Raw genomic sequence first — 27,793 nt, 5'->3', positions numbered from 1 at the left:
ACACTAAGGTCTACAACTTTCATTTTTGGATCACCTCAAAATTCATTATAGATAGCAAGATATAAGCTCCCGAAATCAGCCTAGTGAAAGCAAAAATTTCTTCTTCGCGATCGCGAACTGTCCTTTGCGAACGCGATTCACAATTTCAGAACAACATTTTACTCTTTGCGAACATGGCCCAGAATTCGCGATCGAGATGTACACACCTGTAGCCAAAAACTAGCAATTGAAAAGGGCCTAAAAATGGTCCGAAATCACCCCAAAACTCACCCGAGCCCCTCGGGACCTCGTCCAATCATACCAACAAGTCCATATCCTAAAATAAACTTATCCAATAGCTCGAAACATCACAAATAATATCAAAACCAAGAATTAAAGATCAAGATCAGTCTCTTAACTTCAAAACTTCAAACTTCATCGAACGTGTCTGAATCCTATCAAATCAACTCGGAATAAAATTAAATTTCGCACACAAGTTTCAAATGACAAAAATGGACCCCTTCCAAGTCCCAGAACCAAAATCCAAACCTGATATTCATAAAGTCAACTCTCGATCAAACTTAGGAAATTTTTAAACCTTAAAATTGCCAACTTTTGCCAAAACGAGCCAAATCAACCTAGGAACCTCAAAATCCAAATCCGGATACACGCCCAAGTCCAAAATCACCATAAAAACCTATTAAAATTATTAAAACACGAATCCGAGATCATTTACAAAAGTCAAATATTGGTCAACTCTTCAACTTTAAGCCTCAAATAATGAAAATTTCTCTCCAAATCCATCCTGAATCTTCCGAACGTCGAAATCAACCATACACGCAAGTCATAATACATCATATGAATCTACTCAAGATTCCAAACCATTAAACGGGATTCTAATGCTCAAAATGACCGGTTGGGTCATTACATTCTCCCCCACTTAAACATATGTTTGTTCTCGAATGTGCCAAGAGTTTCTCCAAAGCCATCAAATCACTGTATAAACTCACCATACACATACCCACTGGTGATTCCATGTTACCTCAATCCATATAGGCCTGCCAACAACACCTATCTGAAGATCCTTTCTTCAACCTTAGTCCATAAAACTTAACACCCAATCTCCAATATCCGCAATTCATTATAAGACCCGAATCTCGTGTCTATACACTATATAAGTCTAAACAAGCTGCATTAAGCCATAATCATTTTCCAACATACAATCACACATTACCACATAACTAACGTACTCATAGTAATATCTTCCGACCACAATAGCTGCTCATTACTAAATCTGGTACCGGTAATATAACCTATATCAAAGAAAACCTTATTTCAAACATTCACAACATTGTTAATGATGTATGAAACATGTAGAAACTCATAACCACTCACCCAATCAACATGTCGTAGAGTCCTCTCATTCGACAAGAATCATTGTCAAACTCTAAGTTGATAAATGACATTCTTATCCAAACATACCTTATCCAAGTCCGATTTCATTAATTCCAGGTCCAATGATCTCATCTCATCCAGTACAAGCTATTCTATTGACAAGCCACACCAAATGCCACCTAGTCACATACGACTCAATTCGTACCCAACAAGGTTGGAAAGAGAACAAAATGAGAAGACTATCTGACAAGTTCAATAGGTACAATCCTAACGGTACCATACTATGAATCCATCCCACAAGGGAGAAGCAAAACACACGAAATAACAACAAAGAATCTCATCCTAACATAGCCTCACTGCGGCACGTAGCCCGGTCCAAGCATACCAATCCACATGGAATACCCATCGAGTCATAATGCTCACAATCAACAACCACATATGTATCAATAGCAAACACGCGAAATGTATGACCATAACCGTAGAGAAACGAAAAACAACATATACCACCGATGGAAAAAGCATGACTAAGGTGTAATAAGAAACTCAACATCCCAAGCGCCATCTCGCTCTAAATCACGCCACCACGACTGAATAGAACCGCATCATACATGTGAATAGCCAAGCAGTCTCACAACTTGTCGTAGCATAAGAGAGCAACATATGAAATAAATCAGGGTACAAATAACATCCTTCTGCCAGATGACAAAACCACAGTAAATGATGTGCAAGAGTGAGTAAACTCGATCCGATGACGGATACACATTCTTGTTAGGACTACAAATGGGCCCCAAATCAATCCGGATCATCCTAAAATAGGTAAATAACCTTCCAAAAGTCCATAGTAACCTATCCATAACACACACCATCAGTTGTGTAACTCTTAACATATCTTCATAGTCCACAATCAAGGAATAGTCTGGCTTTGAGAACATCCAGTCTCTAAACCTCAAGAATACATGAATCTCCATATCTGATCTCAACTCCACCACTCAAATGACTGACACATCACTCATACACAATCATCTCACAAAACAATACTCACATAAATCTTTTGCGCCGCGTAGCAAAAATCTGAACATTAGCAGACAACATCTAGGTGATTACCGTAATACTAGTCAAGCATCCGCAAGTCTTAACACAATGCATCTCCTAATACGCATAACCCTCAAGCGATACAAGGTAGTACTAACATCCTCTAAACATCTGAAATCTCCCATGCCGTCTAGAACTCAAGACCTTCTTTTCAAAAATGAACCACAACCTTGCCCATGAAATCTCAATCCCACATGGAGTACCACCTCTATCTTGCTATCATATGAAAACACGAGGATCCCACTATCAACTCTGAATCACAAGTAGGATAGACATCTCATTAACCCAAAACCTTCTACTAACTCAATCCCGTAGAACAAAAGTACAACACGTAACGAACTCCCCATTCCTATAGAGTACATCAATCGCAAGTCGTGGTCAAACCATCGCAACTCTTCAGAACCTATTTGCACATAATCCAATCATTAGAACTAATCCCTCTAAATCAACCAAGTCATGTAGACTGCTAAACCCAAAAGTACCTAAACCTGAATGCCTGCACCAAAGAACCTTTTAATGAATCTGGTGTGATTTCTTCCATCTCTCTAATAATAATGATATAAATACCACAAGTCTCGACACCATCCAATGCAAGCCCCAAGTCATATCCATACGCAACAACGAACATCCTTAAATGCCATATTTGAGTCCTGAGACCATTTGAACCTTCTCGAAAGTCATTCACCTTGCTCTAATCCCCAATGCGCAGCCAATATACACTGAACAACCTGCGCTCCACTAGCACATGCATGTCCAAAAGAAATAACCGAGCGATCCCATTTTCTTGCCCACTATATCCACAACGAGTATCAAAACTGAATTATCCCAAGACATCCACATACCCATAAGGCATAGTACATTGTATGTCCAACCGATCCCATGATTAAAATCTTCCTTGATTAAATCTTTATCAAATCATAGCTAATCCACAAGCGTCCCTTAGTTCAGAGATTGGTATAACACATGACCATGCAATCCGATCGTAAATAGCATACTCCCTCATTTGGCTCAATGCCATAGAACACATCATCTGTAACCCACAACACCCTTCCTTTGGTGTCCATCCAAAGCATCACAAGTCATCAGTGCATCGCAGATACTGAGTGTGCAACCTCACACATGAGTGATAACAAGAAAATCAAAAATACAGGCTTCAAGTTGAAACTAGACCGCACGATAAGGAGAGAAAGATGAGAAGTTTCCTATATGCCCTGTAGCCTATCGAAGATAGGTATGGACGTTATCAAATTGATCTGCAAGACTCTACTAGACACTTTCTCATGACTCGTAGAACCTATGAACCTAGAGCTCTGATACCAACTTGTCACGACCTAAAATCCCACTAAATGTCGTGATGGCACCTAACCCAACCCGCTAGGTAAACCAAACTACATAAGCTACTACTATAAGAAAAAATCATCAATTTTATAAATAATACTGCAAAAGACTTATACAACTACCCCAAGGATTGGTAGTACAAGTCATCAGCTACTATGATTTAGATTTTAAAACTGATATGAGAAATAAATACGCTCTTGAAAGTTACATAAATAGAAATGAAATCCTAAGCTACCATGAACAAAAGGTAGCATTAATCTGGTATGCATGTACGTCTTAAATGCAAAGCTCCGTCTTCACAACCGCTTAGCTCCAAATTCTACATGCAAGGTGCAAAGATGTAGTATGAGTACATCATGGTTGGTACCCAATAAGTATCAAGACTAATCTCGGTGAAGTAGTGACGACGTTCAAGTCATGCGAAACTCACTAGTCAAATAACCTGTGCAATAAATCAAATACGATATATGTTTGAAAGTTACATAAACAGAAATGAAATCCTAAGATACCATGAGCAAAATATAGCATGAATCTGGTATGCTTGTACGTCTCAAATGCAAAGCTCCATCTTCATAACCACTCAGCTCCAAAATCTGCAAGCAAGGTGCAAAGATATAGTATGAATACACCGCGGTCGGTACCCAGTATGTATCAAGACTAACCTCGGTGAAGTAGTGACGATGTTCAAGTCATGTGAAACTCACTAGTCAAATAACCTGTGTATTAAATGAAAGACGTAACAGAAAGTATAGCATAAAAGTAATAACAGTAATTTCATCAGAACTAGTAATAACAATTCAATGTAAGTAAAGGCCCAGTTTTAATGAAAAGTTGTCACAGAGAAACACACACAAATAGCACCTCGTGCCCACATTTTTATCACAAGAAAAATAGCAACCCATATAACTCCGCCCTGATAAAATCACAATAGCCACCCGTATCACTGCGCCGTAAAAATATGACAGTAGCCACCCGTATCACTCCATCCTGACTATATCACAATAGGCACCCGTATCGCTCCGTCCTAACAATATTACAATAGCCACCCGTATCGCTCCAACCAGACAATATAACAATAGTTACCTGTATCGCTCCACATAACACCAACAGTGAAATGCTACCCTTATACTCCGCACAAAAAAAATCAATCCACACAATATGTCCACATGTGCCACAATATCACAAAATAATAATACTAAAGTTTCATCAAGATATAATTTCACAACTTATCCAATAAAGTGCACAAGGACATGACAATAGCATAAAAGTGCGGGGGAGTTCAACAAATAAAGCATAAATATGGCTAAGCCAAATCTAAGACATCCACATACCCATAAGGCATAGTACATTGTATGTCCAACCGATCCCATGATTAAAATCTTCCTTGATTAAATCTTTATCAAATCATAGCTAATCCACAAGCGTCCCTTAGTTCAGAGATTGGTATAACACATGACCATGCAATCCGATCGTAAATAGCATACTCCCTCATTTGGCTCAATGCCATAGAACACATCATCTGTAACCCACAACACCCTTCCTTTGGTGTCCATCCACAACATCATAAGTTGTTAGTACATCAAATGCGATACTGAGTGCACAACCTCACATACGAGTGAACGGAAGAAAATCGAAGATACATGCTTCAAGCTGAAACTAGGCCACATGATAAGGAGAGAAATATGGGGAGTTTTCTAGATGCCCTGTAGCCTATCGAAGATAGGTTTGGACGCCATCATATCGATCCGCAAGACTCTACTAGACAACTTCTCATGACTCATAGAACCTATGAACCTAGAGCTCTGATACCAACTTGTCATGACTTAATGTCCCACAAAATATCGTGATGGCACCTAACCCAACCCGCTAGGTAAGCCAAACTGTATAAGCTACTACTACAAGGAAGAATCATCAAATTTATAAATAATACTGCAAAAGAATTTAATACAACTACCCCTTGGTAATACAAGTCATGAGCCACTATGATTTAGATTTAAAAACCTGATATGAGAAATAAATACGATATATGTTTGAGCAAAAGGTAGCATGAACAAAAGGTAGCATGAATCTGGTACGCTTGTACGTCTCAAATGCAAAGCTCTGTCTTTACAGCCACTTAGCTCAAGAATCTACACGCAAGGTGCAGAGATGTAGTATGAGTACACCACAGTCAGTACCCAGTAAGTATCAAGACTAACCTCAGTGAAGTAGTGACGAGGTTCAAGTCATGTGAAACTCACTAGTCAAATAACATGTGCAATAAATCAAAGAGAGGTAACAAAAAGTATAGTAGAAAAGTAATAACAGTAATTTCATCAGAACCAGTAATAACAATTCAATGCAAGTAAAGGCCCAGTTTCATTGACAAGTCATCACAGAGAAACATACACTAATAGCAACTCCTGCCCACATTTTTATCACAACAATAGCCACCCGTATCACTTCGCCCTGGCGATATCACAATAGCCACATGTATCACTTCGCCTTGACAATATCACAATAGCCACCTGTATCACTCCGCCCTGACAGTATCACAATAGCCACCCATATCACTACGCCCTGACAATATCACAATAGTCACTCGTATCCCTCTGTCTTGACAATATCATAATAGTCACTCGTATCACTCTACCCTGACAATATTATAATAGTCACCTGTATTGATATGCCCTGACAATATCACAATAGCCACCCGTATTGCTACACTCTGACAATATAAAAATAGCCACATGTATCGCTCCACTCTGACAATATCACAATAGCAACCCCTATCACTCCCCTCTAACAATATCACAATAGCCACCTATATCGCTCTACATAACATCAACAGTGAAATGTCACCCTTATACTCCACACAACAACAACCAATCCACACAAAATGTCCATATGTGCCACAATATCATAAAATAATAATACCAAAGTTTCATCAAGTTAGAAGCTCACGACTTATCAACAAGGACATGACAACCGCATAAATATGCAGGGGGTGTTCAACAAATTAAGCATGACTATGGCTAAGTCAAATGTATCAATCATTATCACGTAGCCATAAAGTGGTTTAAGCATGTTTTGTATAAGTTACATTATCAAACTAAGGCATATTAATAGCCTACATACAATCAGGTCATAATCCATGTATAGCAACCGTGTATACGCTCGTCACCTCGTGTACACGTCATTTTTCACATAGCACGAATAAACAATTAAAGCCGAATCCTAAGTGGTCCCTCCCCCCCCCCCCCCCACATAGGGTTAGGTAAGATATTTATCTCAAACGAGCCAAAATAATACTCTAAAAATACCTTCCCGCACGAATCGACCTCTGAACGGCTCGAATGTAGCCAAATATAATTCAATAACATCAAATAATGCCATAGGAATCAAACCCAAATGATAAAGGTCAAATCTTTAATCAAATATTCAAAGACAACCAAAAAGTCAAACCCAGGCCTGCAGACCTAGAATCTTATAAAACTCACAAATTCCGACATTCGAATATGAGTCCAAATATATAATTGTTTCCAAATCTAACTTTAATTTCATGTTCAAAACCCCAAAATTCATTCTCTTAAGTTCAAGCCAAAACCCCTAATTTTTTCTCTTCAAATCCTTAATTTATGTATAATAATTCATGGAAAAACAAAATATATAATCAAAATAAAGATAAAATACTTACCTTCATGATTTGGGTATTTATCTCCTCCAAAATCGCCTTACTTGTGCTCCAAGAACTCAAAAAGTAAAGAATATGAGCAAAAAATCTCGAAATTGGATGTTAAATTCACTGTTTGGCCTCCTTCTTCGCGATCGCGGTCACCAACCTCATGATCGCTATTCCAAAAATATTCAACACAATTTTACCCTTCGCGATCGCGGCCGTGAAGCCCGCGATCGCGATGGACAAACTTCACTAGAACTTTCATAACTCTTTGCAGATAGCTTATAGTATAATGTCCTTAACCTTTTGTAGAGAACTCCAAATAACAAACAGTTTGACTTTCTGAAAACTATATACAAAGGGCTATAACTTTTATTTTTAGATCACATTAAATTTCTTTATAGATAACAAGATATAAGCTTTCGAAATCAGCCTAGTCACAACATAATTTCTTCTTCGTGATCGCGATCTGTCCCTCCGCGAAAGCGATTCACAATTCCAGAACAACATTTTACTCTTTGCTAACACAGCCCAGAGCTCCGCGATCGCGATGTACATACCTATAGCTAAAAACCATCAATTGAAAAGGGCCTAAAAATGATCTAAAACCACCCCAAAACTCACCAGAGCCCCTCGGGACCCCGTCCAATTATACCAACAATTCCATATACCTAATCCAAACTTATCAAAAAGCTAAAAACATAACAAATAATATCAAAACCAAGAATCGAAGATCAAGATCATTCTCTTAACTTCAAATCGTCAAACATCGCCGAACGCGTCTGAATCCTACCAAATCAACTCGAAATGAAACCAAACTTTGCACACAAGTTCCAAATGACAAAACGGACCTCTTTCAAGTACCGTAACCAAAATTCGAACCCGATAACCAAAAGTCAGCTCTTGGTTAAATTTCATAAATTTCCAACCTCCAAATTGTCAACTTTTGCCATAAAGAGTTAAATCAACCTAGGATCCTCAATATCTAAATCCGGACACACGCCTATGTTCAAAATCACCATACGAACCTATTAAAATTATTAAAATACGAATTCGAGACAGTTTACACAAAAGTCAAACCTTGGTCAACTCTTCAACTTTAAACCTCAAAAAATAAAAATGTCTCTCCATATCCATCTCAAACCTTTCAAACATCAAAACGAAACATGCACGCAAGTCGTAATACATTATACGAAGCTACTCAAGATTCCAAACCACCAAACAGGATACCGACGCTCAAGACGATCAGTCTGATCGTTATATACATCTGATCTAGTGATTGTGAGATATAATAGCATTCTTACCATTCTCTAATATCTAGCTATATGCTCTGTTAACTCAGCTTCTGGGCATTCTTCATATTCAATTATCGTCACCTTTATGTTGTATCTTGAGACTGCGCATTTTGCTTCTTCGATTTCTAAGAAATTAATGAGCTCCTACCAAATGACTTTCAATTACCGATCTTCTTGTATTTGGGCAACTTGCCCATTATATTTCAAGGAGTTAGGGGGTGAAGAACAAGGAATACAAGTAATGGTGTCGTAACGACATGTTAACGACTTAACATCATCAATAATTAAACTGACTAGAGTTAGTTTAACTAACTAGACTGGTTAACTAGTTAATTGCACTACTATCTCCAATAGTCTTGTTATACAGTCAAACCTCTCTATACCAACATCTCTACATGACAGTCATTCATTATAAAACCCAAGTTTTCCTTAGAACTAATTTTATGTTATATTTTACTACTTTATAACAACTTTTTACCTATAACAACAACATCCATATTTATAACGGAAATGCTCTTTGTAAAATTACCCCTCTAAAACAGTGATGTTAGGCTAAAAATTCATGTTTTCGCATGTAATTTTGCCTTGCATTATTCCTCAATCTTGTTAACTTTGGTATAAATATTTGTGACTCGAGCTTAATAATAGTGTTTATATGTGTAGGAGTCAATTTGAAGTGATTTGGCAAGCTTGCATGCAAAGTGAAGTAAAAATAGAAGAATTTGGAGGGAGTATGGGTTTGGTACCCAGGTTGGTGCCAGACACCAACCAAAACACCAAAGACAGAATAGTGAAAAATTCTGGTGTCCTGGTTGGTGCCAGGCGCCAAGCGAGATGGCTAAGGGCGGATTTCGTACTAATTTGGCTATGACTTGGTAGTTTCGACCCTACACTCCCCCAACATGTATAAAAGAGGTTCTAAACTTATTTCTTAGGGGTTAGACATTATTGGAGAGGCAAAAGGCTACGTGAACACTTAGAAGCAACGAAATGCAAGAGTTTTTCTCTTCCATTCTTCCTTAATCTGTATTTTAATGCTTTTAATTATTATCATGATTGTTAGTATGGTTATGAGTAGCTAAACTTTCTAATCTACGGTTTGATGGAACCTATTGGAGGATGATTTTCTACTAAGTTTAATATTGATTTCCTTTGATTTTTCTCTACTTTTTCAACTATATGATTATTGTGAGCTCTCAATTGACTGCGCCTATTTAGTGTGTATTGCTTGGAAAATGGTACACATTTAAGTAGTTGTTGACCAACATCACTCCTAACGCATGTGAGGAATCAATACGGAAGGTTTAAATGTGGGATTAGGAATAACGAAACTTTGGAGCGATCTTAGTGAGTGGTAAACTAGTGCCAGCTAGAGTAGTTCGGAAGAATACATCTAGTAAATTGTTGTATTTTCTCGGAAGAGAATTACGACACCTAAAGTGCTCACGATCGGTAGAGAATATCTAGACGAATTTATATGAGACGTGGCGGGGAGGATTCCGACGAGAGGGGAAATCATAACCCTAGAGCTTTTCAATCTTGTCTACAATATTTGCCTTGTTAGTATTAAAATTACAGCTTTTTAATTACCTTGCCTTTAGTTATTAAACACTCAAACCATTATTTACTATTTCTGAAGGTTGATTACTTGAATTCTTGCGAAACTAGTGGTTGTAATTAGTAGGTTAATTCCCTGTGGGACTCGACTCCGGACTTGTAAACCGGATTAAATTTGCAACGACCGCTAGACCTTTTCGGAGACATAGTTGGGTGTGATCAAATTTTGGAGCCATATAGAATCTTTAAGATTACTAATAATAATTCTAAAATTATGCACACAATCATTTCCATTAAATAAAGTTTATATCTTGCATAAGATATAAGGTTTGAAAATTTGCACATGATATCTTTTCTATTTGACAAATTCCAATAAATATTTAGATAGAAAATTTAACTATTAAGCTCTTAGATTGTCTTCAAGGAAAAACTATTGGATATCTTTTTGTTGAAAATTTGGACATGAATCTTCGACAATTCAAGCATTATATCACTATTAAGAGAATAAAATCTATGAAACAAGCTATAATTACAAAGTTCTTCCATTAATCTTGAAAGAATTTATTTTTCTAGGTAACTTTAAAATGTTTGTCTTAGAGTTTAAATATTTATACGTTTAGTTATTAATTTATTAATAATATATTAATATTTTTTAATATTTAACTAGTAAAATATGCATATCTTTTATCAAATGTTATTATAGGTGTATAACAGTCATTATTATAAAAATAAAAAAATATCGGAACAAACGAGGTTGCTATAGAAATGATTGACTGTAGTGAAGTTAAAGTCCCTGAGAATCAAAGGGAAGGAATGAGTTAATTAAGAGACACCACAAAGCTCTAATAGTCCATTAACTAGATCAAAGGAGGTAGTAACACATCAATATATTGGAGAAAGTAAACAAAGACTGTAGCTGGGTATTAGATCTTTCGTCCTTTTCCCATCCTAATCGCAGTATTTGGTAAAAGTAAAACCAACATTAATTCGTATTGATTTCAAAAGTAGAAGTCAACAAGCAAATGCTCTGTCAATAATATCAATACAGTAGAATCTTTGACAGTTGTGTTTGTATGCCTTAAAATATTTGTCTACCGTAGAAGAATGTATGTTACACCAAATAAGAAAAATAACTTGCGCCGTTACACATGGTCGTCGTTATAAGGCATTTTCTTCTGCAACTAATTGAACTGATCTTACTTTATTTAAGTTGTTTCCATTAACATGTAGACATTATTACCAGTCTTTACTATTCAAATTTTTTACGAAATCTTTTCGAAGATCTATAGAAAAAGATTTTATTTCACACCAAACATTCCTTTAACAAAACTTTTGCATCATACGGCCAATAATAGTTATACAGGCAGCATAGGCAGGACTTGATATGGATCAGGCTATAGTACTTTACCACACAAACATGCTCACTAGTGGTAAATAACCATTAATCTCTTGGTTTTCAGAAGCCAGAAGCAACCCAAAACCAATATTAAATTGATATATAACAAAAGATTTTGATACGGGAGGGATTACATATAATTTAAACTCTGTAGTTAATTAATTAGGATATTCCTCTCTGTTAATTTAATTGACCTCTAAGTATGTACGGGCAAAATATATATGCCACCAACTTTGGTCATAAAGGTTGACTCCGAGCAACATTATCCAAAGTTAGTGACGCTGTATATACCTATGGGACCACCAATTATCACATCTTTTTTGTGTATATATATGAATATGAATGTGACATAATAGGAATTAAATAAAGAGTATAGCATCCAAAGTATGGTTGTTATAGTGGAGCAGGAAAAGAAGTTTCTAACGTCACTTACCACCTCATTCACTTAACTACTCCTAGATATTTGATGTATATGTGAAGCAAATGAAAATTTTGGAGAAGCATACGTTGATCTCAAATATATCTTTCTGTTTTTGTCTAAGAACCTCGTGTCCTGTATATGGATTTTACGAGTTATTTAATATGCAAGTTGTTTATCTATTTCTAAGAAATGTTTATTAGAAAAGAAGTGTACAATATAAGTACATATCCCTGGATTCCTTGACGAAAAAAGTGAATGGTGGAAAATTTACAAAAAACAGAAGATATTCCATGGAGCATGTAAAAGAGCGAATTACCACTTTACTTCCTTAATCTTTTAGGGGTTGTTTGGTACAAGAGATAAATATAATAATCTCGGGATAAATTTTGAAAATATATTTATCTCATATTTAATTATAGATATTAGCTATGCCAAGATATTGTTTCCCTACCCTAAAAGTTAACGAGATAAGGTGAAATACAGTAATGTCCTCAAGTTGTTATTTGAAAATGTAGAAGTAACACCAGCTCGGAAAAGCTCTTCAAGACTAGCAGAAACCCTTAAAGAGAAATATTCCTTTCTAGTCCCAAACATATTCACACTACTATCATTTGAAGAGTTAGATAATATATTTACACTAATTGAAGCTTTATACTATATGTTTAATTCTACATAATATGATTTACATTATTTTTTTATGTAATTTCAAAATACACAATTTTATTCAAAAAATTTAAGAAATCAACGCTGATTTCACACGTACAATTATATAAATTAACTTAGGTACTGCGAATCTGTTATTATTTTCAAAGCTAAGAGAGTAGTATGTTAAACAATATTACTATTGCTCACAACAAAAAATAGAAAGAAGAAAAAGGCAACTACTGAAAATACGTTTAATGTTGCAAGCCAAATAATTTAACTTTTATATACTAATTGTGTAAAAGAACTTTTACACAACCAGGTCAGCTAAAATAAATTTAGCTAAATATATAATTGTCCATAGAAAACAAGATTAGTAACTAAAAATGTAAGACAGATTAATTAGTACCATAAGTTAAAATACTAGTAGAAACATTCTTTACACCATTTGTGTATATCAAGTACAACAAATAGCATCTCTATTACAAGTGTTTTGTATACGTTTCAGTTTTCTTTGATCTCCAATTCAAACTTTAGTTCTCTTTATCATACTTTTTCCAAACCACCAATGAAATGATATTTGCATATATTTTCACACCAGAAAAGTACACAATTTCTTCAATTTGATTCGCCCAAAGTCAAGTCGACACAGGTGACATTTGTTCCCAATTCTTTTATTACAAAATGGACACCGTTTTTGCATGAAGACAAGTACGTAGTTGACAAATCAAGCAACAAAAACAATCCCATAGAAAAAAGATTAGAACAGCAATACCCTATTTAGTAGAGTGGTTGGAGCAGTTACAGAAAGAATGTCCTTGCCTCATTGTGGATAATCAAGGAAAACTAAATTGTACATACTTGATTAAATTAATTAAAAACCCCTCAATTATTTTATCTTTATTAATTACCTTTATCTAATCCTCATATCTTCCTTCTTATATTTCTCATCAACTTCTCCATCTTTTTTCCTCACCAAATCATGAAGGACTCAAAATCTTGGAGACCCTTTACAGCAAACTGCTGTTCTGTCGAAGATCAAACCATTTTTGGAAATTTTAGCAGGTGCAAGACCTCGAAATCGGAATTTTCAAAGAACATAGCTCCATTGCCATCTTTTCGTAGGTTGTCATTCTCGGATTTGAGCAGATCATCATCAACTAGGATTAATGAGGATCTTGCACAATCATTTGGACCTGACTTATTTGATTTTCAGTTGAGTGAACTGCGTGCCATTACGCAGAATTTCTCGACTAATTACTTGCTTGGTGAAGGTGGTTTTGGAACAGTGCATAAAGGTTATGTTGATGAGAATTTGAGGACTGGTTTGAAATCTCAAGCTGTTGCTGTTAAGCTTCTTAATATTGAAGGACTTCAAGGCCACAGGGAATGGCTGGTAAGGTTACCTATTTCCTCCTTTTTTTTCCTTCTTTTTTCTTAGCAATTTTAAGTATATTGTTGAACTTGTCGAAGTTTCAGATTATATCTTTTTATTTTAGTAATATATATTAAGAAAATACTGTTTTACTGATGTCAATAAGAGACAGGAGCTCTTAAAAAAAACTGAAATTCCGGACTTACGGAGTATAAGATTAAGTATGGACTTCACAGTTTTATTGAGGTCCACAGGAGTTCTGCTAAATAATTGGTGCTTGTTTCTTTTTATTTTTGTATAGGCAAAAATTACTAGTAGGAGCTAAAAGGTCAAAGCTCAATACAGAATCTTTTGTTTTTTCTGTTTGTTTTTTAATAATTAAGGTATGCTTTCAATTATTTAACAGTTATATGTGTTTTTGGGTGATAGGCGGAAGTAATATTTCTAGGGCAGCTAAGGCACCAAAACTTAGTAAGATTGATTGGGTACTGTTGCGAGGATGAAGAGCGCCTCCTTGTTTATGAATTCATGCCTAGAGGCAGCCTTGAAAATCATCTCTTTAAGAGTAAGCTCCATTTTTCTTTAGCAAAACCTAAATTATTTTTCAATATGACTCGAGAAGTTAATTAGAATAGACCATAAGGCATATATAGTTACGTACAATATCTTTTATAACAATTTTGTGTAATCAGAATTTGATTTTCTGACCTCTTTATAACTTGCAACAAATTGCAGGGTTATCAAACTCACTGCCATGGGGTACAAGATTGAAGATAGCAATAGGAGCAGCCAAAGGCCTTGCTTTCTTGCATGGTGCTGAGAAACCTGTTATTTACCGTGATTTCAAAACCTCCAACATTTTGCTCGATTCTGTATGTACTCCTATTATTTTACACTTTCCTCTTTGTATTTATACCTTCTTGTAGTTTTCATTCATTTGTTATTTGGACTAACAACAAGTATTATTTGCTAATAGTTTTTTCTTCTTCCCTTCTGTGCCATATTTTCAGGACTTTACTGCTAAATTATCAGATTTTGGGCTTGCACATATGGGTCCAGAAGGTTCAAACACCCATGTCACTACTAGAGTAATGGGCACTTACGGATATGCAGCCCCTGAATATGTTAGCACAGGTACTATTATGATCTACATTTTGTACAATTTATTCCTTACAGTTGATGCTAACATGTCACTATATAGTTCTATCCTCTCTTTATCCTATTTTTATTTAAATACACTAAGGTGCAACTTTTTCATGCTCCACTTGTGATGTAGGACATCTTACTACCAAAAGCGACATTTACAGCTTTGGAGTGGTCTTGCTAGAACTAGTAACAGGAAGAAGAGCAATGGACAAAACAAGAACAAAGAATGAACAAAACTTAGTCGATTGGACAAGGCCTTACTTGTCAAGTAGTCGAAGATTGCGTTGCATAATGGACCCTAGACTTGGAGGACAATATTCAGTGAAAGGAGCAAAAGAAATGGCCCATTTAGCTTCACAATGCACAAGTTTGAACCCAAAGGACAGGCCCAAAATGCCAGCTATTATTGAAACCTTAGAAAGCCTTCAACCACTAAGGGACATGGCTGTGGCTTGTGGACAATGGCCACCCTCTCCAAAATCAAGCAATAAGTACGTTGTTTATTCTCCAAAAGGCAACAAGGACAGCAAAATAGTGGTTATCAAGAATTCTCGTATGGCTTTTCATAGTAAGAGCAAGTAAATTTCTTTACGAGAGATTGTGCTTTGGTATAATTAAGTATCTATATATGAATATTGTATCTAAAGTATATATGGAGTACTTGAGGTGAAGTTTAACTTGTTTATGTAAATAAATGAAAGCAATAAGGTTTTTAATATACTAAATCTTCTTTATAGCGATGCGATAGTGGTGGAGGTATTTTGACACACTCGTTTCAATTTTTGACATAAAGCTATCTCTTTTGGCATGAATAATTTTGGAATAAAACTTATTCGTTCGCGTTATTTATACTAAGCATATCAATTTGCCATGGGTAAATAGTAAATTGATAAGAAAATACATATTAATTGTTGTGATTAAGTGATAAACGTGTATATAAAAGATACACATTACATAGTCATCGACAACAATGTTGGGATATATACTGTTAACCATGGAGATTTTAGTTTGGAGACCAAAATCTAGTTTTTTCTATAAAAGCATGGAAAATCAAGAAGTTGTTTTCGACGAGTGATTATTCAAGTTAATTTCCTTTTATTTTTATTGTATTACACTACATTTTAGGAAAACTTACATAGTATAACTAACTTGCACTATATTTATCATACATAAATACATTTTAAAATAATTAGAATTTATAACTACATTTTGGGTTTTACATTCTGTTTAGATCATTGTTATCCATCGTTTCATAATGTATTGTATTGTATCGTATTATATTGTATCATTTTATGAATACAATATTTGGATAAATTGTATTGTTTGTTGTTGTTAAATAATATTTTGTTGTTTGTTTTAACTATATTGTATTGTAGCTGATAAGTTTACTAAAATATATCCTTACTTGTTTTAAATATTAAATTTATCAAAAATTACGCATATAAATAATTTAAGAAAATTCCTTTCTACTAAAATCAAAGAGTAACTATTATTAGAGAAATAATAATAAAGAACGATGACAGAAAAACGAACGAAGACCGTGCAGTTACAAAGGATCAAAGATAAATAAGTACGAACACTTTGCACACTTGAAAACAACTAATAGTATACAGCTAATTGGAAATTAAAGTAATTAAAATTGGAGTTAAACTCAAAATAGAGAAAAACTAAACAAAAAGAAGGCAAAACCTATTCTTACTACCTTTTACGTTGGAGTTGGGAATAGTATGCAGCGGAAGGAAAAAAAAAAGGACAAAAACAAAGTAGGTTAAAAGTGGGAGATTTGGAGTTAAAAAGTAAAGGGTAAAACATAATTTTAAAGTAATATGTTAGGACATAATTGAAAAGGAAAATAGTAAGCAATCCCACCACACTAAATCAGTTGTTTAAAAAAATTAAATTTTTTATTGTTTCGAAATAATTTAACAATATAATACAATCAATTTTGACTAAATAATCAAAATAAACATTGATAACAATATAATACGATACAATGAGTTACACTCATCCAAACAAGCTTTATAGCAAATAGCCCAACAAGCAACCCCGCCGAATCGAGGGAATAATAGACCACTTCCTATATCCTTTGTTTTCCTTATTCAGATCTATCAAATGAAGCGGCAATTCGACGGCGGAGAAATCGATTGCGCTAATTTCACCGGCGACAATGAGTTTAAGAAGAAGATGATGCAAGTTATAGAGTCGGAGGAAGAGAAAAAAAAAAATTGCCGATGAAGCGATAATTCGACGATGGAGCGGCTTTGGGAGCTGACTGTATGTTGTCTGTATAGATCTGAGTAGTCTTTTTCTTCTTCTTTGTATGTATCTTTAATGTATTTCTTTGTCTGCGAGAGAGAATAGCATGCATAGATCTGGGTTATCTTCTTCTTCAACGAACGTATATTGTATGTATCTTTAATTGCAAAACACGGTATGTTGTATGTATAGATCTACGCCATCTTCTTCGTTTACTTTGTATGTATCTACACTATTTTGTTATATGAGAGAAAAAATACAATCTGTTGAGCTGCGTTGATATAGCAAAATCTGAGTCGAAGCATGTAATTTTTGACCAATGTAAAATACTCCTATAAAATTTACAAAAATAAATTTTTCTAATTGTTTTAATTTTTCATAGAATTTCTAGAAATTTCTTGCTAATTATTGTTTGCATTTAGTTGCATATTTAATATTTTAAAATCATAAGAAAACATCAAAAAATATCCAAAATCTTCATTGTTTATTTTGCATTTTTAGGATTTAATTATGTTTATTAGTTGCATTATTAAATAAAAATCACAAAAACACAATGGTCATTTTTCTTACATTTAGCTTTTAGTTTTAAATTCATAATTTCCTTTCGTTAGTGCTAAGTTAGTAATTATTTGAAATATTAGAAAATAGTAAGTAGGTTAATTTTGCAAATTAGAATTAAGTTAGAATTTAATTAGGATTTTTAATTAAATTTGTAGAATTTAAAATCAAAGAAAATAAAGAAAAGAAATAAGGAGTCTGTTTGGTCTTAGTCAAAATTAGGCCGAAAGCAATTTCAATGGCCCAATTGTGCAAATCCGCCCCAGCCCATCCCACTTCAATCCAGCCTGGCCCCACTACTAACCCAAAACGACCCCGTTTCCCCTCGCTTTATCCTGGCCGTTCCTTCTCTTCAATCTAACGATCAGGAACTAATCACTCTTTCTCCTTAAAGCTGTCCGAACTTGTCCCCCCCCCCCCCAAACCCTAGAGAACAATTTCATTTCCCCTCATCTCTATCTCCCTTATCTCTCCCATCTCCCACATAAAACCTAGCCGCCTAAGAACCCGCCGCCGGCAGCCCACCTCTAAAACACCTTCAAACCTTCACCAGATAATCTTCACCTTCCCCCCTCCTCAAATCCCACAGTCATTCCCTTCAAATCGTTGTATGTTGGTTCGATTTTCAAATCTAAGAAAGAAGAAAAAGTTAGAAATTTCCAAGTCTGTCTACTTCTGCAATCTCAGATTCATTTTGGCTCAAACTAACGTGAATCGATTGCTCTTGACACGAGCAATCGATTCATGTTAGTTTTGGTTCATTCCGAAGTCACCGGATCATCGTCAAATGGCCACTGACCGGCCGAACTTCGTCGAAAATTGTTTTAGTAGCTTCATCTTTCTTTCAATAGGTATATTCTCGCCCCACTCTATTGTGTCTTCATTTTTGGTTTTTATTTTTGTTACTGTGGCCTGTAATTGCAAATGTTTCTGTTCATTCGGTTTAGTGTTAATCAGAGTAGTTTAGTTCTTAATTAATTGTAACTTTGCATTTGTAGTTTGTTAATTACTTAGTTTTATGTTTAGAGTCAATAATTAGTTTGCCTGATTAAGTAGTTCAATTGGTCTAAATTGCATAATATTAGGTTAATTAATCTTATATAATAAAAACAGTTTATTTGTTAAATTACGTACTAGTAGTTTGTTTTGATTTCTGGATTTGCATGTTTTTCTTATTATAATTGTTTTGTAAATATTTGAAATTTAATAGAATTAATTGAAATAAAGAATTTAGAAAAATATTTTAGATGTTTCTAGAAGAAAAGAGCAGCTGGAAAAAAGGACAGCTGTCCTATTTTGGTTAAGAAAAGATGCTGAAATATCTAAAAATGGGACAGCTGTACAAATTGGTTATTAAAAGATGCCCTTCCCGAATTTTCAGCTCACATTCCCTTGATTCCCTCCCCTTTTCCCTAATCTCTATCTTAATACACTCTCGCACTCTATAAAAGAGACCATACACCCCTCACACACATAATTCATTATCACCTACACATTCACTGATTCTCCACAGAAAAATAATCTGAAAATTGAATTTAGACTTAGAAAAAACCAAAAAAAAAAGGAGAGTTGAAAAGCCACTATGAATTCCATTGCACTGTTTCAGTAGCTCTTGAATTCTCGTTGGATTTTGGAGTGGATTTGAAGCTGTTTTCTTGCTGTTACTGTTACTGCTTCTGCTATTTTCTATTGTTTCTTTTCCAACTTTAGAGATCTATTTTCTTATTCTGTTTACTTGTATCCTGGTATCACCTTGATCAAATGATGTAAACTCTATTTTTGTTGACTGAAAGTTTTATAGATGTGTTCATGCTTTGTTGTATCCTTGCTGTCAATTGGTTAATATTCATTATAGTTGTATACGGTCGAAATAGATTTCAGCCTTGGCATGTCCAGTATGGTTTGAAGGATGGTGTATCGAGGTAAGATTCCGAAGGGGGCACGAGCTAACCTCGAACCCGGGGAGGTCGGTCCGTGTTGAGATCGATATCATTATCAAACTCGAATAAGAATCGAACCATGACGCGGGTAGATCTATCGTGCTGATAATCCAAAAACTAACCTGCATTGACCTGGAATCAATTCGAGGGCTCGAACCAGGATCGGGCTCGAACCAAGATCACAAGTTCGAGCCGAAATCAAGCTCGAACCAAAATCGAGGATTCTAAGCAAGATCGAGCTCGCAGACAAAAGCCGTTGCAATCCCACTAGAGGGAATCTTGGCAGAAATTATGAAAAAGCTGATTTATCATTGGTCTCCCACTGAATGTTTATTTTATTATGCTTGGAGCCGAATCCCTCCACTATAAAAAAGCTTGGTTATCATTTCTGTAAGGCGGATATACTTTTTCTAAGATTTACATTATAATGAAAGTATTATATTCCTCTATAAGAAAGAGTGGCTATTCCAGTTTTTTAGATTGATTCTATTTGTTAAATCCTAAGGTTCACTGTTCTTGATTGCCTTGTCTAGATTACATTATCTCTAATCTATATTCACGTTTTATTTATCCTTATATTTTGTATTAAGTTGCACCACATATCTTCGGAACTGCGTATAAATTCAACTCCATCCGTTTTTTGGGTAAACAGTTTGGCGCCCACCGTGGGGCCGAGGATAACAGTGGTCACTTATTTCCGAAAACATCTTCAATTCAGGGTTAACTACGAATAGCCACCGATCGAATGGCTTCACCGACCGATTACGAAGCCGGCCTTCAAGATAAAACCAACAACTTGGCACCACCCGAGGCTCGAATCAAAGTACCCGAGATTCGAGCCGAAGTATCACTGGATGTCAATTCAAAATTTGCTTTGGAAGCGAACCAGCATTCCGAACCGGAAAGAAGCATTTAGGGCGGTGCTCGATCCGTAGCCCAAGACACCCAAAGCCCAGGGGAAATCGGGGCAAGCTTACGCATGATCTTCAAGATGTTGCAAGCCCAGCAAGTAGCGATAGCTCAGCTACAAAGCCAAACTCGTGCACAAAGCAGGCCGGTTTCCAATCCACTTCGAGAAATCACCCCCAGAACAGAGCCTGCCATAGTGAAATCTAACGAGCAAGAATCGGGGACTACTCCCGGAATTACTAAATTGCTCGAAGAACTCACAAAATGAGTCGAAGCCAACGACAAGAGGGTGAAAACGTACAATGCCAGGGTCGACCAAATCCCAGGGGCTCCACCAATGATAAAAGGGCTTAATTTAAAAAAATTTATACAAAAGCCTTTTCCGTCGAGTGCGGCACCGAAGCTAATCCCCAAAAAATTCCGTATGCCCGAAATATCCAAATATAACGGTACGGCCGATCCTAACGAACATGTCACCTCTTACACATGTACCATAAAAGGCAACGATTTGGAAGATGATGAGATCGAATCCGTGCTGTTGAAAAAAATCGGGGAGACCCTCTCGAAAGGAGCTATGATCTGGTACCACAATTTACCGCCAAATTCCATCGATTCTTTTATCATGTTAGCAGATTCGTTTATAAAAGCACATGCTGGTGCCATAAAGGTTGCAACGACAAAATCAGACCTCTTCAAAGTAAAGCAAAGGCAGGGAGAAATACTGAGGGAATTCGTATCCCGATTTCAAATGGAACGTATGGAATTACCCCCGGTCATAGATGACTGGGCCGTACAAGCTTTCACCCAAGGGTTGAACGAGCTAAGTTCGACAACATCACATCGGCTGAAACAAAATTTGATCGAGTATCCAGCGGTGACTTGGGCAGATGTGCACAACCGATATCAATCGAAAATTAGGGTCGAGGATGATCAGTCGGGGGGGCCCGTATGGACCTGTTCATCAGAACAAGACAGTTATTAATCAAAAGCAGATCGACAGAGAACAAAGGTCGAACAGAGACCGATATCGACCGTACGTCGCAGATCGAGTGAACAACGGTTCAACACGCAACGCAATTCGGAACAATCAAAGAATTGATCGGGGACAAAATTCTCGGGGGCTTATGAGTAAGAGCGGCTTCGATAAATATGCCGAGCCTATAGAAGCACCTCAATTATCAGAATATAACTTCAGCATTGGTGCATCCGCTCTCGTGTCGGCCATCAGACGCATCGAATACACTAAATGTCCTCGACCAATGCAGACTGATCCTGCCCAAAGAAATCCCAATCAAATTTGCGAATATCATGGTACCCATGGCCACAGAACAGAAGATTGCAAGCAACTAAGAGAGAAAATAGCTCGCCTATTTAACAAAGGGCATCTTCGGGAGTTTCTGAGTGATAGGGCAAAGATCCATTTTAGAAGTAGGGATTTCAGCAAGCAAAACAAGCAAGAAGAACCGCAACACCTTATCCACATGATCATCGGCGGCATCGATACCCCCCAGGGACCAATGCTTAAACGCACTAAAACATCGATGGTAAGGGAAAAGCGATCTCGGACTCAAGATTACGCACCCATGGAGACTCTGTCCTTTGGTGATGAAGATGCAGAAGAGGTCATCCAACCTCACAACGACGCGCTTGTAATATCCGTAATCATAAATAAAACTAAAATTAAGCGTGTGTTAATCGATCTAGGTAGCTCGGCCAACATCATCCGATTGAAGGTAGTGGAGCAGCTCGGCCTGCAAGATCAGATCGTACCTGCAACTCTGGTCCTAAACGGGTTCAATATGGCATGCGAAACCACAAAAGGGGAGATAGTCTTACCAATAAACGTGGCCGGAACCGTCCAGGAAATAAAGTTTCACGTGATCGAAGGCGATATGAGGTATAATGCCCTTTTAGGAAGGCCATTGATCCACAACATGAGAGTTGTGCCTTCGACCCTACACCAGGTCCTCAAATTTCTGACGTCGGGGGGTGTCAAAATGGTGTACGGAGAACAACCAGCCGCGAAAGAAATGTTCGCCGTCGACGAAGCTAAACCAGTGTCCTCACTTTCGCCGATAAAAGGATCGGGCCCGGAAGGAGAGCGGGACACCAAATAGTAATCACAGACATCGGCTTCAACCCAGCCAGACGACCAGAAAATCAAAGAGGATGGAGACCAAAGGGTCCCTCGATCTTTTGTGATTCTCGATGACTCCGACGCCACAAAATCAATGATCGAGGAGCTAGAGCAAGTCATATTAATCGAGCGCCGATCCGAGCGAAAGGTATACTTGGGAACGGGGTTGAGCCCTGAACTCAGGAAGAAACTCATTCAATTTCTTATCAATAACATCGGTTGTTTTGCCTGGTCCTATGTAGATATAATAGGGATCCCGCCGGACATAACGACACATCAGCTAAATTTAGACCCCAGGTTCAGACCGGTGAAGCAAAAAAGAAGACCTCAGTCGGATAGAAAGAACGTGTTCATAAAGGACGAGCTAACCAAACTTCTCAAAGTAGGGTCCATTCGGGAGGTAAAATATCCCGAATGGTTAGTCAACGTAGTTGTAGTCCCTAAAAAAGGGGACAAACTTAGAATGTGCGTGGACTATAAGGATTTGAACAAAGCATGCCCCAAAGATTCCTTTCTGTTGCCCAATATCGATCGCATGATCGATGCCACGGCCGGCCACGAGATCCTCACTTTTCTCGATGCCTATTTCAGGTATAATCAAATATAGATGAACCCGGAGGACCAGGAAAAAACCTCATTTGTCACCAAATATGGAACGTATTGTTATAATGTGATGCCCTTCGGGCTAAAAAACGCAGGGGCCACTTACCAACGCCTAGTGAATAAAATGTTCGAAGAACAAATAGGAAAATCAATGGAAGTTTATATTGATGACATGTTAGTCAAGTCTGTGCGCGCAGAGGACCATTTAATTCATTTGCAGGAAACGTTCGAGATTCTGAGGAAATACAAAATGAAGCTCAACCCCGAAAAATGTGCCTTCGGGGTCGGTTCGGGCAAGTTCCTCGGCTTCATGGTATCACATCGGGGAATAGAGATAAACCCCGATAAAATCAAGGCCGTTGAAGACATCATCATCGTAGACAGCGTGAAGGCCGTACAAAGACTAACGGGTCGGATCGCCGCCTTAAGCCGGTTCATCTTGAGATCATCTGATCGAAGTCATAAATTTTTCTCTCTACTCAAAAAGAAGAACGATTTTTCTTGGACCCCGGAGTGCCAACAAGCATTAGAAGAACTAAAGCGATATCTATCAAGCGCACCACTGCTTCACACTCCAAAAACGAACGAGAAACTTTGTTTGTACTTGGCAGTATTGGAAGTCGCCGTAAGCGGTGTCCTAGTTCGAAAGGAGCAAGGTACGCAATTCCCTATTTATTATACGAGTCGAACCTTAGGAGAGGCGGAAACTAGATATCCGCTCCAAGAAAGGTTGGCGCTTGCACTGATAAGCGCCTCGAGGAAGTTAAGGCCATACTTCCAATGTTATCCCATATGTGTTCTGTCCCCTTACCCGCTTCGTAATATTTTACACAAACCCGAGTTATCAGGCCGACTGGCCAAATGGGCCGTCGAACTCAGTGGGTACGATATCGAATATCAACCCCGCACGGCCATCAAGTCTCAAGTTTTAGCAGACTTCGTGGCCGATTTCACACCAGCCCTCGTACCCGAAGTCGAAAAAGAACTGTTGAAATCAGGTACATCATCGGGGGTATGGATCCCTTTTACGGACGAGGCTTCGAACGTAAAGGGGTCCGGGCTGGGCATAGTTTTGAAACCACCCACGGATGGCATTATTAGGCAATCTATTAAAACTATCAGGTTGACTAACAACGAGGCCGAGTATGAATCCATGATTGCAGGTCTCGAGCTAGCTAGAAATTTGGGAGCAGAAATCATTGAAGCCAACTGCGACTCCTTGCTGGTGGTGAGTCAAGTAAACAAAACCTTCGAAGTTCGAGAAGGTAGAATGCAGAGGTATTTAGATAAACTGCTTATCACTTTGCACCATTTCAACCAATTGACTTTACGACATGTACGACGGGAACAGAATAATGAGGCCGACGCGCTGGCAAATTTGGGGTCGTCGGTCTAGGTAGATGATACGGGCTCGGGGAATGATGTTCAACTTTCGAGATCGGTAATCGAAGAAGGTCACGCCAAAATAAATTCTACAAGCTTAACCTGGGATTGGAGAAACAAGTATATCGAATATTTGAAAAATGGAAAACTCCCATTGGACCCTAAAGATTCCAGAACCCTACGGACCAAAGCTGCTCAATTCACTCTGGCTTCAGATGGAACACTGTACCGAAGAACGTTCGATGGACCGTTGGCGGTATGCTTAGGTCCGGGGGATGTCGATTACGTCCTACGGGAAGTGCATGAGGGTACTTGCGGGAATCACTCTGGAGCCGACACATTAGTCCAAAAAATAATCAGAGTAGGGTATTATTGGATCGATATGGGCAAAGATACGAAGGAATTTGTTCGTAAATATAATAAATGTCAAAGGTTCGCACCGATGATCCACCAGTCCGTAGAACAACTCCACTCGGTCCTATCCCCGTGGCCATTCATGAAATGGGGAATGGATATCGTCGGCCCTCTGCCATCGACCCCAGGTAAAGCCAAATTTATTTTGTTTATGACTGACTATTTTTCTAAATGGGTTGAAGCGCAAGCATTCGAGAAAATAAGAGAGAAAGAAGTTATAGACTTTATTTGGGATCATACCATATGCCGGTTCGGGATACCCGCCGAAATAGTATGTGACAAGGGAAAACAATTCGTTGGTAGCAAAGTAACAAGATTCCTCGAAGACCACAAGATAAGAAGGATACTGTCGACGCCATACCACCCCAGTGGGAATGGGCAGGCCGAATCAACAAATAAAACTGTCATTCAAAACTTAAAGAAGAGGTTGAACGACGCTAAAGGGAGATGGAGAGAAATCCTGCCCGAAGTCCTTTGGGCATATCGGACAACGTCAAAATCCAGTACGGGGGCGACGCTGTTCTCCTTAGTATATGGATCTGAAGCATTGATACCAGTCGAGGTTGGTGAACCCAGTGCTAGGTTTCGATTCTCGATGGAAGAATCAAATAGCGAGGCTATGAATACAAGCCTCGAACTATCGGACGAAAGGCGAGAAGCTGCCCTCATCCGAATGGCCGCCCAAAAGCAGCGAATCGAAAGGTATTATAATCGAAGAACCAAGCTCCGCCATTTCAAGCCTAGGGACTTAGTGTTGAGAAAAATTACCATCAAAACCCGAAATTCGAATGAAGGGAAGCTAGGACCGAATTGGGAAGGACCATATCAGGTACTCGAGGATATCGGAAAGGGGTCGTACAGGATCGGCGTTATAAACGGCAAACAGTTATCAAGCAACTAGAATGTATCACATCTAAAATGGTACTACTATTAAGGTACAACCTTTCCATATTCGTTTATATCTCGGAACTGACCCCTGCAGAAGTCCGAACAAGGGACGGATCTCTCGCCAGAAAGCAGGCATTGCACTCTTTTTCCCTTAGACCGATTTTTATCCCAAATGGACTTTTCGGCAAGGTTTTTAATGAGGCAACCATTGGTCGTGCAGCGTTTATAACAATATCTGAGGTCCCGCAAGAGAGTTATTTCACAGTAACAGGGTCCCAATAGGAAAACTATAAAGAGCCAAATGGTCGAAGCGAGCCATGCTCATATAGATTGTCCTGAACCCAGGCATGTAATAACGTGTGAAGAATCAAGATACAATTCGACCATTAAGCCTACGGGCTACATTAATTCGAGTTCGAATCATTCGCTCGACCATTAAGCCTACTGGCTATTTTTTATTTCGAGTTCGAGCAAACACTCACTCGACCATTAAGCCTACGGGCTATATTAATTCGAGTTCGAATCATTCACTCGACCAAGCCTACGGGCTATTTTTTATTTCGAGTTCGAGCAAACGTTCGCTCGACCATTAAAGCCTACGGGCTACATTAATTCGAGTTCGAATCAAACATTCGACCAAGCCTATGAGCTATTTTTTATTTTCAAGTTCGAGCAAACACTAACTCGACCGTTAAGCCTACGGGCTACATTAATTCGAGTTCAAATCATTCACTCGACCAAGCTCACGGGCTATTTTTTATTTTGAGTTCGAGAAAATATTCACTCGACCATTAAGCCTACGGGCTACATTAATTTGAGTTCGAATCATTCACTCGACCAAGCGTACGGGCTATTTTTTATTTCGAGTTCGAGCAAATACTCACTCGACCATTAAGCCTACGGGCTACATTAATTCGAGTTCGAATCATTCACTCGACCAAGCCTATGGGCTATTTTTTATTTCGAGTTCGAGCAAACACTCACTCGACCATTAAGCCTACGGGCTACATTAATTCGAGTTCGAATCATTCACTCGACCAAGCCTATGAGCTATTTTTTATTTTCGAGTTCGAGCAAACACTCACTTGACCGTTAAGCCTACGGGCTACATTAATTCGAGTTCGAATCATTCACTCGACCAAGCTCACGGGCTATTTTTTATTTTGAGTTCGAGCAAACATTCACTCGACCATTAAGCCTACGAGCTACATTAATTCAAGTTTGAATCATTCACTCGACCAAGCCTACGGGCTATTTTTTATTTTTGAATTAGAGCAAACACTCACTCGACCATCACGCCCACGGGCTATATTTTCTTCGAGATCGAATCGTTGACAACTAATAAGCCTAAAGGGCTACATTTCCCCAAGTTTGAATAAACGCTCGCTCGGTTGCAGAGACTACGAGGTCC

At 37.7% G+C, this 27,793-nt stretch overlaps 1 protein-coding gene across 1 annotated transcript; it reads left to right on the top strand.

Annotated features, from left to right (window-relative positions):
• Positions 1 to 13,678: 13,678 nt before the first annotated feature.
• On the top strand, positions 13,679 to 16,030 carry LOC107819770 (putative serine/threonine-protein kinase PBL15). Its single transcript, XM_016645918.2, has 5 exons — positions 13,679 to 14,169; positions 14,578 to 14,713; positions 14,884 to 15,020; positions 15,159 to 15,282; positions 15,425 to 16,030. Exons 1-5 carry the CDS (start codon positions 13,756 to 13,758, stop codon positions 15,874 to 15,876), a joined length of 1,263 nt encoding a protein of 420 aa, XP_016501404.1. The 5' UTR covers positions 13,679 to 13,755; the 3' UTR covers positions 15,877 to 16,030.
• The last annotated feature ends 11,763 nt before the right edge of the window (positions 16,031 to 27,793 follow it).

Source organism: Nicotiana tabacum, chromosome 23, assembly GCF_000715075.1.
Source record: "Nicotiana tabacum cultivar K326 chromosome 23, ASM71507v2, whole genome shotgun sequence".
NCBI lineage: Eukaryota > Viridiplantae > Streptophyta > Magnoliopsida > Solanales > Solanaceae > Nicotiana > Nicotiana tabacum.
Note: the sequence above shows the minus strand (reverse complement) of the source record. Positions and strands in the feature narration are given on the sequence as shown.

Excerpts from the sequence above, each read along its gene's own strand:
- LOC107819770 (XM_016645918.2), top strand. The coding sequence starts at position 13,756 with ATGAAGGACTCAAAATCTTGGAGACCCTTTACAGCAAACTGCTGTTCT. Across the intron at positions 14,170-14,577 it reads AAGGCCACAGGGAATGGCTG|GCGGAAGTAATATTTCTAGG; the intron begins GTAAGGTTACCT and ends TTTGGGTGATAG. Across the intron at positions 15,283-15,424 it reads CCCTGAATATGTTAGCACAG|GACATCTTACTACCAAAAGC; the intron begins GTACTATTATGA and ends CTTGTGATGTAG.